The sequence below is a fragment of the Cucurbita pepo genome, chromosome LG12 (genome assembly GCF_002806865.2).
Source record: "Cucurbita pepo subsp. pepo cultivar mu-cu-16 chromosome LG12, ASM280686v2, whole genome shotgun sequence".
NCBI classification, from domain to species: Eukaryota; Viridiplantae; Streptophyta; class Magnoliopsida; order Cucurbitales; family Cucurbitaceae; genus Cucurbita; species Cucurbita pepo.
Window position 1 is genome coordinate 3,774,222 of NC_036649.1, and position 15,645 is coordinate 3,789,866.

Consider the following 15,645-nt stretch of genomic DNA (forward strand, 5'->3'; position numbering starts at 1 on the left):
CATCATCTCATTGAACCATAATTTTTTAATGCAATATCTCATGTATGTATAACATGATCATGGATTACTTATCTAGCAAGTTATGTACGGAAGCACCTAAGATATTAATTCGTCTTTCTTTCCATTCGGTTGATTTTCGGCATCATACATGTCTCCCAACCCATAGTCAAGTATAAGAGATACATTAATGAGTCACCTGGTAGATTCATATGCACGTATGTAGAGAAGTACTCTTATCTAAATCTACGTGAGAAAGAAAAGTACTCTGATCTCTAGAGAACAATCATGACAAGGTCTCATCCGTCGATATTGTAAGTGAATGCATTTCATGATCCTAATAGTGAAATTGAGTATTTTTTAAAATATATATTTTATATTTAACATTTTTTAGGTAAAGACAAGGACCTAAATCTATTGCTAAAGTTGTCGACCGTCCTTTCTATATTTTGATTGTTGTTTTGAACTTTGAATTTCTTTTTTAGGAGCCTCACATAGCATGAATTGGGTAGTGCTCTGAAATCTATTGCTAACCTAGTCTCTAACCTAACCTAACCTAACCCAATAGATGCTTTTGCATCTTCTTCAACTTTATCATCAATTAATTCAGTTATACGTAACGCAGTGCCATAGTAGTTCTACAACATACGATAGAGGAGTCTCATTGTTAACGTCAATGGCCCAGAGTGTTTGTCACTGAAGATGTCCATTCTCTTGAAACATGACCATAAAGATGTCCATTCTCTTGAAACATGACCATTTGTCACTAAAGATGTCCACATGACCACAATATTCTAACTTTATATTGTTTGTCACTAAAGATGTCCATTCTCTTAAAACATGACCACAATATTCTAATTTTATAGTGTTTGTCACTAAAGATGTCCATTCTCTTGAAACATGACCACAATATTCTAACTTTATAGCTTGCATGATAGCTTGACATAGGAGATCGATTCTTTGGACATTCCATCAGATGGTAAAGAATCTCACCTCCTAAAATTGCGCAAATATTTGTATTCATACGTTATCTCGCAAACTTGAGTAATTTGGGCTGGACATAGGAGATCGATTCTTTGGACATTCCATCAGATGGTCAAGAATCTCACCTCCTAACATTGCGCAAATATTTGTATTCTATCTCGCAAACGTGAGTAATTTGGGCTGGGTCAAGAATCTCACCTCCTAAAATTATGCAAATATTTGTATTCATACGTTCTCTCGCAAACTTGAGTAATTTGGGCAATCAGCGCATGTACCATAGTGTGGAAGGCCCCCATAAATGCGTCCATGTCTAGGACCTCGTGGTTTGGTCCAATAAAAGTTCAAGGTAGAGCTCCTAGAGGTGGATCCACTTGACTCCTTATATGTCTCTGCCTGCCTCATCCTCTTTTTACTCATGCCATTAACATTATCGTAGTCCATATAACTGTCCATATAACCTATATTTTCATTTCTACCGCCAACTATAATAAATTTATAGTCTAAAACCCTAAATTGTTCGAACTAATTATTATATATATATGTTTACATCATAAGCAAAAAAAAGTGAAAACATGCATTGTATACTCGTGCATTTTAATAAGAAGCAACCAAATAACACATTTTAAAGAGTATAAAATAAGACATGTTCACGACATGGACACAAACACACCCCATATCACGACCTTTATATGCCTTTGACCTTGCCCTTGCCCCTTAGTTGAAAATAGTTTTAAAAAAAGTTGAGTAATCAAAATACCCGGTAAGTAATCTTCCCCTCTTTGTTGAAGTTAGATATGCGTTCAATGACAATAATAGTGAAAAATTATGAAATCTAATAGGTGATAGGCTACTCCCACACACAAATTAGTTGTCTAAAGTAAAATCACAATATACTAGAACAATCTCCATGCACATAGATAGGCTACTCTCACAAGGTTGCATCACAGATAGGTGATATAATTTGATGCACATGGATAAGCAATTTACACCAAGACCCTAACACAATATCACAATATCCAAAGTAATTCTTATGTACACATATAAGTAATTACTATAATTCTCATGCCCACATGTATCACAAGTCGGAACCAATATATAGATCACACAGATTAATCGATCAATGCATATTTAACACATAATCAACAATTCCATGAGCTTCAACTTCGGTTGAAAAATCATTTAAAATATGATTATCCAATCCAGAAGTGTCATACTTGAAATTTGAACTCATCAACAAACTAACACCACCCCCATTAAAATATGATTATCCAATCCAGAAGTGTCATACTTGAAATTTGAACTCATCAACAAACTAACACCACTCCCATCCTCCTTAATTTAGCCAATACACTTCTCCGGCGACTTCTTCACAGTGATTTATGGCATTTCACAGAGACGAATTACCACCAAAATTACCGGTGTACAACGACGAACACAATCCTCCTATCAGTCACACGGAGGCGCAACCAAAATTAACGAATTCAAGAAAAGAAATAGTTCCTAAAACCCACAAAAAATATTGAAGTTCAAAGATAGATAAGAGGGTTTGCAGGTGTCGTCAAAGCTATAATAAACACCGATTTTGTGTTAGACACGTGTTGAAAAGACCCATGTCCCGTCCAACATGGACACTCTCCCTAAAACGGAGTGTATTAAGGAGTAATGTCAATACTTGTTCACAAATACTTGTCAGTTCGATAAAAATTAGAGTTTTAAATAATAAAACTGAGATGATGCTGAATAAAGAATGAAATACTTTTAAGGAAACAAGATATCCAAATGTCATAATTGTCACCGTGGAAACTAAAATACAAAAGCTCAAAGGAAGACCCCTTATATATTTTGATTCAGTAACCTATTATTACAAGTCATCCTGCCATTTCACAAGACAATGCCAAGTATTCTAATGAAAAAATGAAATGTCATTCTATTAGGTTGTTTCAAAATTTATTGTCTATCATCAGACAAATAATAACTATAATAATAAATGAAAAGGAAAACCTTATATATTTTGGCTATGCCCAGAGACAACATACCAAAATGCATCCAACTACTCTACTCAGCTGGCTTGCTGCCTTTGTAGTTGCTTACTAATTTCATTTGAACATCGTTAGAAACTGGTAAATGCTCTTTGTACTCCATTGTGAACTCTCCTTTACCCTGAAATTTGTTTGTATCAACGATATTAGCAATAACATGACTACGAAAATGAACGAGTTCAATTCTTTACACCAAATATATGTGTGTGTGAATGTATATATATAACAAACCTGAGTCATCGAACGGAGAGATGTTGAGTACCCAAACATATTATTTAATGGAACCTGCAACGCAGAAATGATTTTTAGTGCATCAATTTTGAATATAACAATAACATGAGAAGGAACTAGTAAATATTTTCGTTTCCTTCCAGCTCAAAGAACTGTCTAGAGAAATCGAGCACTCAGAGGTGGTAACTACTTGGGGGCTTACGGGAGATGTATGATGTTGAAAACTGACGAGCTAATTCCAGTTATGGCCTATGTCCTATCAAAACTGACATCTCAAAAGAATATGGTCTAAGTCCTTAGACACATTCCTACAAATAATGCACAGCCTCAATCCCAACAAGAAAGAAAAATACCCTTGAACCAAATCCATAGTGTCAACCTCCTAGGCAAGACTTGCAAAAATAAAATACAATTTGACCTTCTAGGAATTTTGAACTTCCATAACAAGGATAATAAAGGATAAAGAGTCCAAGGCTGGACAAAAGATGGAAGAAAAAACAAGAAGAGCAGCCTTCTAAAGGATTATCAGGGGTTCAAAATCAAACATCCCGTCTCAGCACATTTGATAAGAGATCAATGGCCAGGTAAAGGGTTCTAAGCAGATACGAAGTTAAATGAATTTACAACACCTGTAATTGTTAGGGTTCTTCACAAGCTGTACTTTAAAAACAAAAAAAAAAAAAAGAACTATTGCAACAGAACTTTTTGTACAAGACTTGCTGACTTCATCATGGTTATAATTGATTTTTTAGTTTGTCTCAAACTTTATAATCTAGATTCTAGAGTTGGATAGTGGATATGTTTACTAACTATATTTCTCATTTTTATTCCTTTTTTTTCCAAAAAATAAAAAATTAAAAAAAAAACAAGCCAATGCTCCGATTCAGAAGGCATCAACCAAAACAGTATAAATGATAAAAGGGACAAAACGTCCCATTGCAAAAAAGAGGGGGTTACGACTGCTCTCCAATCTAAGTTGATGGTATGAGTTGAGTAAATATACAAGAATGTGTTGCGAACCCCAATTGGAACCATGAATGGTGTAAGGTCACAAAAGAAATAAAAGAAACTGAACTAGCTTTAATCTCTTATGCTCCTAAAGAAACAAATTTATTTTCAAATCTACATGCTTAGTTATTATAAAAGTGTTAAATGCATCAAAATATATAGATATATTTTAGTACAATATTTGTGTCACTAGCGTGTGTACTGACTGTATAATTTTAGAAATTTACATGAGTTTCTGTCCCTCCTCCCTACTTAGATAGCCATAAATATTCTTATATTCCTATATACAGATTAGTTAGACATGCAAGACAGGAAAATTACCAAAGAAAACCATGAAGTACACAAGTCGGATAATTCTAATCAATGATAAGATTGTCATAAAAACATGCACACAAAAATAAAAGAAAAATTGCGTACATTTGCAGTAATTATCGAGTCATCTCCATCCTGGTCATTTCCAACAATAACACCCTTTCGCCTGCCATAGTAAAGTGGGACAAATGCTTTCAGAAAAGTAGAAAAAAATGGTAAAGAACATGGACTTCTCAGGTAGAACCAATAAACCACTCACTTGTTGATATCACCTCCAACGGTGCCCTGAAATTCGGTAGGTACTTTCACTTCTACCAGCATAACAGGCTCCAATATCACCGGTCTTGCAGCTGCATAACACTGGCATAAAAAGGACCAATTACAAACAATTTGAGGTATATTTTTCCTCCCAAAGTGGCAGGCTGAGGTAATTAAAATATCTGAGGTATAAATAACTATTTTCTTAAGGACAAAAAGTCCAAAATTAAGAAACTTCCCCTGAATAAAAACATGGGATAAAGGGATCTACCTGTCTAAATGCATATATTGAAGCTAATTTAAATGCAAGTTCGCTGGAATCAACAGCATGAGCAGCACCATCAGTCAAGACAACACGAAGGTTCTCGACAGGATGCCCAATTAATGAGCCACTGAGTCAAGTATTCAAAAGATCAAATATAAGAAGCCGTTGTAAACAAGTACCAAGATCTATTGAATAAGATGCAAAATATAATGTCATATTCTTCCAATAACTTTAGAATAGAAATATGCGTACGAGTTGGCAGCTTCCCGAAAACCCTTCTCGATTGCAGGGATAAAATTTGATGGTATAGCTTGTCCGACAATTATGTTCTCAAACTCAAATTTAGTTGGTGATCCTTGAGGAAGTGGTTCAATATATCTGCCATTATAGATAAACAAAAGTGATGTTAAACTACCAAGTCACTCCACCAAAATAATATACAAGGAAAGATAATATAATTCTCATTAAAAACAGTAAAAACCAAGATTATTAAAAAGGAGTACAGTAATTACAGTGTTCAGGAAGAGCATGGACAGAACTAAGTAAACTAAGGAACTAGGAGAGATATGAAGATCTCAAATTCTTTGTTGGCTTGTCATTCAGCATTTTGATTCTATTCTACTTTGAGTTATATCAAAGTGGTAATAGAGATGGTTGCAGTTCTTGGGAATGATTTCAAGAAAGAAGATAAAAGAATTGTCTAGAAGTTATGCACATCCTTGGACAAGATGTGATAGAGCAACATTAACATATTATTTCTAAAAAAAACTAAGACATGAATACAGGTAGATCAAGGACACATTTCTTTTTTTATGAGGCCACATACAGATGCAGCAAAGAATACATTTATTAAAAATACAATGAAAGCTCCCAGTGACCATAATAGTTGTTGGAAGAAGTAAGTATGGCCAAACAGAAGAGTAGAAGGTTCTTTAAGATTTGGATTAAAAACAAAGAGGACCAACACATACATAATACAAACATTTTGAAATCATATGGAACAAAGAACACTGGAAGTGTTAGAATAGAACACGCATAAAGTATCAGAATCTAATGGAGATTTTAACAAAATGGGCAAGGGGGTGTAGCCTAAGTAGCCTCAAGGACAGTATTCTCCAAGCATCAAACCCTAGAAACTCCATTGAGATCAAGATGTAAAATACATGAGGACTCACTATTTATAGGGAAATATAAAAATGGAATAGTAAAAAGGACTAACCTAGGATTTACCGGATCAACCTATTTTTTTCCCAACTCTCCCTCCAATTCTCTCTCTCCCAAAAAAAATCCACCCACGCCTTTTAGAAAGGCTTCTTTCTATGATTGAAAAAATTCCCACAAAATAATATTTGCTTCTTGGTCATTTTTGGAACACAACCAAGAATAAAATAATCCACAATTCCACATAAAAAAAAGGAACTCCCTTCACAAATCTTGAAAACATGCCAAATCTTGAAAACATGCCACGGGGGCTGGACCGAGGGTAAGAAAGTTCCTTCAAGAAAATGTTAGGTCAAAATTGGAAAATGAATGGGCTGTGTTGTGGGTATGGTCGGGTCATATCCTCTTCCTCCTTCACGCTTGTGGCAACATAGAGAACCCGATATCAGTCACGATAAAATTAAGTCAAAACATCACAGAGCACACGGGAACGGGGTTTGACAAAATGCACATAAGCTCTTCCCTTCCTTGTCAATTGTTCTTCTGCATCTTCCTTGTCGTTGTGGGTTTCACAATCTCATCTCCTTCTTGTTGCCATCCTCCTTGTTGCCTACTTCACACATGACTGCACTTTGAGTTTCCAACTCCTTCCAATCAAGACATGACATCTCCCAGTCGAACTCATGGACTTTTCCTCACGTTTTGCCTTCTTCTAGGTTGTTTTTTTCAGGTTTCGTATAACATTCATAGGCATCAACTACGACAAATAGACTTCTTCGATTTCATGTGCTTGTTCTTTACACTCAGATTTCAACGATGATTCTTTGGGTATTTCTAGCACATACTCACTTTTTCGAGTGAGTTCTTTATTTCCTTAGACTTCTCTTCATAGAAATTTCCATTTGGAAAACTAAATTTTCCAAAGCAAGCCTCATGTCTTTCAACTCCTCATTGATTTCTTCCCTCGAATTTCCAATTTACTACAAACGACAACCTACCGTTTGGTATGTTAGTTTGATCCAAAGTTGAAAGAGGCTTCTACTTCTTTGGTCATGAACCATGTTTGAAGGTTCATCTTTGTCATAAAAATCATTCGACAATTTTCTCAAAAACTCTTCACTAAAGGCTTCCCCTTGTAATTACGTGTGCATTATTTAATAGCAAGTATAGCTCACAAGCCTCCCTCTTGCTGTCTACATTGACAAAATTTTATCGGTCTTTCACTAGCGGCAAGGATCATTGGCCCAAGCGCTAGGTCTAAACCAAATTGGTGTAGCCTAAGTAGCCTCAAGGAGAGAATTCTCCAAGAATCAAACTCTAGAAACTTTCTTAAGATCAAGATGTAAAATAAATAGGGGGACTCAATATTTCGAGGGAAGTAATACACAAAAGGGATAAAAAAAGTACAACCTAAGATTTACCCAAGATTAACCTGATTTTTCCTAATTCTCGGTCATGTCCAATTCATCAAAATTTATTGATGGAACAAATAGGTGTGGATCTCACTCACACTTCTCAACAAAGTTTCAGAATTAATTGATTAAATTGGAGAGAAAATTGGTCAACTAACCAAATATGTTTATTTAATGAAAAAGCAGACTTCAATGAGAAGAGATGAAAGAATACACAAGCATACAAAAGGAAAGTCCCACAAAAAGGGGAGCAAACTACAAGAAGGGATCAAGTTAAGTAATATATGTTGGTTAGAAAGTTAAGGGATACTAAACAAAGTTTTGATTTTGACTTACACCGCTAGTTTCAATGTGCTTCCAAAAATTATCTAAAAAATTATTTTCCAATCTATTCTTATACTAGTAGCTCCTTGTCAATATTAAAACACTTGGGTTCTTTTTATAACTTTCATTGAGAAAAAATGAAAAAATACGAAGAACATATAAAAAACCAAGCCCACAAAAGAAAGCCCAGAAAGAAAAAGGGGCTCCATCTGTAAAAATATAGATCAGTTCTTCAATATGGCTTCCCAAACAGCTTTGAGTGGTTTGTGGAGTCCTCCTTAATAGTTTCAGCCTATATTTACCAGCTCTCAAAGTATTTTGGTTGAAAGATGGAAAAGTTAGAGGAAAGATCCTTTGTTGATTACAAGATTTGTTCTGTAAAAGTTTTATTATTCTCATGGCTGATCCCTATTTGGGTTGTAATTGTCTCAAGTTCTTGATTTTGTTTTTTCTCTCTATTTCCACTCCTTTTGAGGATTTATATCCCTTAAACATTATTCTTTTTAATTATATCCAAAACTGTAATATTCAAGAAGGCACCAAGTGTACGATCATTAAAGTTTTGCCAAAAAAAGGACACAAGTGGAACTTACCCACATACTCGCCCATACTGCCCTTGGCCTCCTGTCTGTTTTTTATGTAAATAATCAAATTCAGCACGTTGAGTGACAGTCTCTCTGAAGTTCACACGAGGCTTTCCAACAGTTGCATCAACCTATGGAGCATGTCCACCCAAAAAAATTCCATTTAGAGTTTTAGTTCCAAATACAAACAAGAAATCTTTTTTCTTTCCAGATGACTAAAACAAAGAAACCTTAAAAAATAAATTGGAGAATGTAAAAAACCTTGTACTCTCTCTTAATGCGTTCGACATAAATATCCAAATGCAACTCTCCCATCCCTGAAATTATTGTCTGCCCACAGAAATAGTTTAAGAAATGCATTAACATATGCATAAAGAGTTCCTGGAATTCTAGAAATGGGAATGTATGGTACCTGCCCACTCTCTGGGTCTAACCCAACACGGAAAGTTGGGTCCTCTTTTTGAAACCGATTCAAAGCCTTTGAGAACTATGCAAAGTGTCCAAAATAAAGGTTCAATTTACAGTAATATCACTACTATGATCTCAGTCACCCTCACAGTGAAATCAACTCACCTGGCCTCCAGAATCTTTGGAAACTGGTTGTACCGCCAATGACATCACTGGCTCAGGAACGTTCATAGAGGTCATAGTGTACTTAACTGACCCATCCGTAAATGTATCTCCTGATAACCAACAGGGTAGAATATCATGAAAGGTTCAAATAGCAAAGAATTCAACATGTCCCCCATCCCATAAAACTAAATTTAATACAAGAACGTCCTGGGTAAAATATCAATCAATTCCAGGATCAATTCTTCTCTAGTTATCATAATTTTGAGGTTTTTCTAGGATAATTCCATTCTCAAAACAAGATTACTCTGATCATCATATAAACTGGATTTCCCGGGTAAAATATACCAGCTGGTGGAAGTAAGCATTGGTAAGAGACACACCTGATGCACAGTCGACACCAAAAACTGCAACTATTTGCCCAGCATGTGCCTCTTGAATATCCTGCAAGCAAAGAATATCCTTGAGGGGGACAGAGAGAGAGAGGAACTGGTGGATAGGACATGCATCTTATTATTATTTATTATTAAAAGACCTCATACACTATCGAGAAATACCCCCACCTTCATACCAACAGAATCAAGCCTAGAGGTCAATTGTTAAAGGAAAAGGCTTAAACAAAAATTTCAAATGTCAAAGTACATTTACAAATTGCTAGAATGAAAGTTAAAGAAGTCAACCTCCATTTCATCAGAATGCATCCTGACCAAGCGAGGAACCTGCAGAACATGAAGATAAACTTCATCAGATATGAAATAGTCATCAGATTTCCATTTTGGAGGCAAAAGGACATGACAATAAATTAATAGCATCCCTAATAAATTCTCCACATCATCAAGCTGAAAAGAAAAATTTCAACATTAAGTAAACATTCAACTAATATTGCAAGCCAATAAAACTGACCTTAATCTTCTTGCCTGTGTTTACATTGACAATAAACTCTCCCCTCTTGATGACACCTTCATAGATTCTTCATTGAGGGAAAAATACGTTAGCACCAGTAATCAAGCGTACAGTGTATAATGCAATTATATACAGAGTATTTAAACACATTCGTTCATATTCATATTAACTAAAACAAGTAGATAACTTCATGCCACTGGGCGAGTTGAAGCCAATGTTTTAAAAGGCTAGAGACGTCCCCAAAACTTTTCTCTGGAAGATGCTACATGTAAGCCTAAATTTTAATTATAAATGTTAAACTAATCCAAGTTTTTGTGTTGAACATAACAGTTACATAAAATTATTTTTAATAAAGTCAATAACCACTTGAACAAAAAATCTATAAGAATATCTTTAACATCACTGCTATTTTCACCAATAAAATTTGACTAATTCTATAAATTTATGTCTTCAGTGTTTTTAGAGCCTAAGTAGTAAAGGTAGTAATAACTCAACTCAAATCAAAATATTACAACTCAAACGTCTACACTTTTGACGGATGTGGCAAATTAAAACTACTCTTCTAACCGTTATACAAGGTGTAGAAAGTTTTAAGTCTTTGTGCGTTCTCATAGAAGCGTAAGCCTCTTATGGTCCAAAAAGAGAAGTCTTGAGGTTAAAAGTTAGAGTCTTGCTTCAAAAGTTCTTTTAAAAGATTGATTGAAATTTGAGATTGTTTACCAATATAGCCAATTAAATTCAAACCAATTAATTTAATTGCAAAACAGATATACTAGTGGAACAACAAGAAAAAGAACCTTTTTTAAATGAAGTCCAAACTAGCGATGAAACAAATGAAAGGAAAGACATGAATATTAGATCCTATTACATGAAGTCCATTTCATCAAAACAATCTATCAACTTAAGCTATAAGCGTAATATACTCAACAATAAGTTATCCCATCTCCCCTTTTCTTTTCATTGTAATTTTTCTTCCACCAGCCGATTTTTTGGAATCTATGGAAAACTAGAAATCAAAGAGTATTCACGGAAAATTCGCAGACTTATACAAAGCTCTTCAACAATATTATTACCATGCGATATCTTGGTGTAAATTATCTAATATCTTTGCTTCCAATAGTTATACCTCCCTTTTTGTAAATCGGGGAGGTCTTTCGTAAATATCATGGATAATCCATCCCTTTAGCAAATTTCAAATATCAATTAAATTTTCTCTTACCAAAGAAAAAAATTTGAACATAGCACATAGAATACCTCAAATATGTCAACTGACCAAAACGACCTTCTTCCAACTTAAATGCTAATGCCACAAGCCGTCCATCTGGAGTACCATTCAACATAATCTAAAATACAGCAGAATAACATATTTCAATCCTCACATCAGCATAGGAAAGTATCTAGAACACGAACTGTTTATTTAGACCAGTAACCTTTTCTTCATTCTTTGTTTGGTCCAAAGCATAATTACTAACTTCAATTGGACAAGGCAAGTAACTAAGTACTCCATTTAGAAGTGGTTGAACTCCCTGTAATCCATACATAAGAAACATCAAAAAGAAAAAAAGAAAAAAAAACAATTATCACACAGCTGTAAGATGCATAGTTGTTTGGTAGCGGAGCATAAAACAGCAAATTGATAGAGCAATGATTTGAGTTATCACAAAAAGAAAAAGAAAGAAAAAAGAAAAAAGAAGAGAGAGAGTGATTGAACTAAGCAGACTGTATTTGTAATTGACTAATAAAATTATAAAGTACAACTCTTATTTGAGTTATCAAAGCCACAGAATTCCTATATGTCCTACTAGTTTTAATGTAAATAAAAAATGAAGAAAATCAGCTACTAACATTAAGTAGATTATGAGTACCTTGTTTTTAAATGCACTACCCATGAATACAGGTATAAACTTCCGTGCAACAGTAGCCCTCCGAACTGCAGCCTATTTATAAGTAGAGAGAGATTGATTAAAGAAAGTTACAAGTACCTACTGAAAATAGAATATAACAGCCTCGTAAATTTCATTCAACACAAAGGAAGACCACAAAAACAAACCTCCTGCTACTGGTCCTATGAAATAAAATGTGTTTGTGTGTGTAACTGGAAAACATGAGTGTACAAATGTCGTTCACCAATCAATATGTTAAAATTAGAATATTGTGGAACCATATTCTTTTGTATCCCTACCCATCAGTATGGAAAATAAATAAATCATTACTACTATATTCCTTGAATAGGCACCTCAAGATCTGCAGGTGATATAGGTTCATCACTAAGAAATGCTTCAGCAAGTTTATCATCAACTTCCGAAACCATCTCTATTAGTTCACGCCTCTTTTCTGTGACTAGAGCTTCCATGTCTGCAGGAACCTCTTCAGTGGTAACTTTCTCACTGCATTGCAATAACCAAACCATGAGAAGAGGATAGGAATTATTTTTTTGTATTAAGAAGGATTGGAAATAAAAATTAGATGAAGCGGGTTTGGAAATGTACCCATTGGATCCGTGAAAATAGAGAGCTTTAAGTTGTACGAGGTCAATAAGTCCCTTAAACTCCTCTTCTAAGCCAATTGGAACTTGCACAGCGGCACTATGATGCCGGAGTTTAGACCTTGCCTTCAAGACAAACCAATCCAATTCAGTTCAAAGATTAGTACTCTACTCATTATCACCGACAACTACATTGCTGATTAGCTGCAATTCATCAACTCGAAAGAACCCACCCAATCTGTGGCGAACTTTTTATGACTAGTAGCAACAAATAAACCATGAAATCAACTGAAAGAAAAATAAAAGAATTAATTTACCTTCATTGTTGACCAGTGTGAAAAATTATCTAACATTTCTTAATTAAAATGCTATGACCTCCTTAGGAGAACTTGTTTATGATGAATTTTTTATAAGTCTTCAAGTGAAAAATTATGTAATTTTCTTAGGTCAGGATCGTTTCTTTCTAACATAATTAACCAGTGCACAGCCCTTTCTAATATAGACCAAAACTACATAAGAATTTAATTACATTCGAGGATTATTTACAAGTTCTCTTTCCTTTTCAAAATAATCAGCGGAAAACCTAGCAAAAAATTAGGAAAACTATAATTTAAAAAAAAAAACGCAAAAACATTTGGTTAGTACTAGCATGTTGTTACTTCCATATAATGTATAATCTGCAGTAATATGTCTGTGTGTGTATCAACAAAAAATCGAGAAAGCAAAAGTAACATGCAATAATTTCAAATCCATAAAGAAAAATTAAAAGATAAAAGTTACCTGGTTCAAAACCTTCCACGGATCAGCACCCATCCTGTCTAGTTTATTAATAAATGCAAGCCTAGGAACTTCGTATCTTCTCATCTGCCGATCAACAGTAATAGACTGACTCTGCACACCACCAACACTACAGAGGACGAGAATGGCACCATCAAGAACACGCAAAGCTCTTTCTACTTCGATAGTGAAATCAACGTGACCAGGGGTGTCAATAATGTTAACCTGAAATAGAATATGAATAAAAAAAACAATCAAAAAATTCTTCATGGGGACTGCAAGTTTCTTCACGAAACAGATCACCACACCATAAAAGTTTGATAATCCCATATAAATGTCCTCATTTACATTCATTTTGACTCAAAATTATAAAATTACACAAATGACTAATTTGAAATGCAAATCTTCAGTCGAACTTATCTTGTTGAGATGCATCAAATAAATTTACAAAATGTTTCACTTGAAAGTTCCTTGGACGCTAGAACTAGTATCAATGTTTTTTTTAGTGCAACTAGTACCAAGGTTTACCCTTATGAAACGATGGCATATTATCATTGCTCTCTCGTACGTTTACATCTAGTAGAATAAAGTAACAATAGAAAAACGCATCCTAATTAGCTTCAGCTTCTAAGGCAAACTAAATTCAGAAAAAAAAAATAAAGACGTAGCTTTTTAGAAATCTATAATCATACCTGGTAACCATTCCAAGTACAGTAAGTGGCAGCGGACTGAATTGTGATTCCCTTCTCTCTCTCTAAATCCATAGAATCCATCTTGGCACCAACCCCATCTTTTCCTCTAACCTCGTGGATTTCATGGATTCTACCCGTGTAATACAGAACTCTCTCAGTCAGCGTCGTCTTTCCCGAATCAATATGCGCGGAGATCCCGATGTTGCGGAGCTTCTCCATGGATTCCTTCCACCATGGCTCCTTGTCCTCCTTCACACGGGCCGCACTCGAAGAGTAGCGGAGGTGGAAATTTCCAAGAAGGAGAGCGGTGGCGGGTGAGGGAGATGAAGAGAACGTCGAACGAGAGAGGGAAGAGGCATAGAAGGAATAGAGAAGGCGCGGTGTGGAGGATCTCCGGAAGCCGGCCATGGCGACGGAAATGGGGGCTTTGAGGGCTAAACCCTAAACCCTTTGTTTGTATTTACCGTGAGTTTTTGTGTCGGTTAGTTGTTGGCCTTCACGTATTGAAGTGTCGTTCGACTATGTAGATTACAGGGTTCGATTTTTTTTTTTTTTTTTTAAATAATCTTAATATTAGTGTATAAATACATCTATATTTTCAAAAATTTCATTAATACCCTTCAACTTTATAAAATAAAAATTAAAAATACATTTAACTCAGTCGAAAATTTTGTCTTATGCATGACGACACGTGCTCAATGGTCCCTACACGTGTTATGTATTTTGATATGATGTGTTACGATTATGTAATATACTATAATTTTATGATATGTTATGATGATGTAGCATGTTATGGTGACATGAGATGTATGACAATACAATACATTATGATGATATCTCATATTACGATAATATGTATGTATAAATGTCATGTTGTACTGTGATATGACGTGCTACGACATGTATGACAACGAAAAGTTTTCTAATGCACAACTCTTAAGTTATGTTATGAATGATAAACGTATGAAAATTTATGCATGCATGTTACGTAGGGTAATAGGTGGAGGTGGGGTTGTGTCGCATGAATGATTAAAATAAAAACTATGGGGACCTCACGCTTATTGTATGTTCATTTACATTGGGATACTTCCCTTCTTATGATGGGTACAAATGCGTACACTGTGATGATGATGATGATGACTATCATGCTTGGCATAATACACGACGGTCGTTGTACCTACAGACGTTCGGCTACAGCCAACTAATCCGACCATGTAGGCCAGGGGGTGTGCGAGCCCGTCTGGTGTGCCCCTACTCGCTCGGGTCGTGTGTGTAGAGGAGTACTACACATCTAACTCGTCCGGATTGAAGACCACCTAAGAGAATACGATTTTAAATAATAGGTCTCATTCATGTTGCATGTGTTTGCACTCCATGTTTGGTTATTTCATAAACTGGTAGACATATTAAATCGCTTACAAAAATGATTCTCACCTATGCAAATCAAGGTACAAGATCTCACGTGCAAGTATTCATAATTCACTATTGATTAAGATCGAGCCATATATACTCATCTTATAAAATATTAATATTATAATTAACAAATTTATAAAGAGAAATTGAATATTACGTGGTCTAATCTTATACAAAATTCATTGTATATGATACCCCTACTCACATATTTTCACGTGAACGATTTAAAT

At 34.9% G+C, this 15,645-nt stretch overlaps 1 protein-coding gene across 1 annotated transcript; it reads right to left on the reverse strand.

The window, feature by feature from the left end:
* Positions 1-2,762: 2,762 nt before the first annotated feature.
* On the reverse strand, positions 2,763-14,495 carry LOC111807221 (elongation factor G-2, mitochondrial-like). Its single transcript, XM_023692839.1, has 20 exons — positions 14,003-14,495; positions 13,314-13,535; positions 12,538-12,659; positions 12,285-12,435; positions 11,914-11,985; positions 11,479-11,574; positions 11,303-11,391; positions 10,049-10,115; positions 9,826-9,864; positions 9,529-9,589; positions 9,149-9,258; positions 8,988-9,062; positions 8,837-8,905; positions 8,585-8,706; positions 5,347-5,472; positions 5,101-5,221; positions 4,831-4,931; positions 4,677-4,737; positions 3,252-3,305; positions 2,763-3,141 (listed from the first exon to the last, which is right to left on the reverse strand). The coding sequence occupies exons 1-20, from the start codon at positions 14,408-14,410 to the stop codon at positions 3,037-3,039; spliced, it is 2,271 nt and encodes a 756-aa protein (XP_023548607.1). The 5' UTR covers positions 14,411-14,495; the 3' UTR covers positions 2,763-3,036.
* Positions 14,496-15,645: the final 1,150 nt, after the last annotated feature.

What these genes read in the sequence shown, in the direction of transcription:
- LOC111807221 (XM_023692839.1), bottom strand. Translation starts at nt 14,410, where the DNA reads ATGGCCGGCTTCCGGAGATCCTCCACACCGCGCCTTCTCTATTCCTTC. An exon ending in TATTTTCACGGATCCAATGG is followed by an intron (nt 12,436 to 12,537) that starts GTACATTTCCAA and finishes ATTGCAATGCAG; the next exon opens with TGAGAAAGTTACCACTGAAG. An exon ending in TAGACCCAGAGAGTGGGCAG is followed by an intron (nt 8,906 to 8,987) that starts GTACCATACATT and finishes TTCTGTGGGCAG; the next exon opens with ACAATAATTTCAGGGATGGG.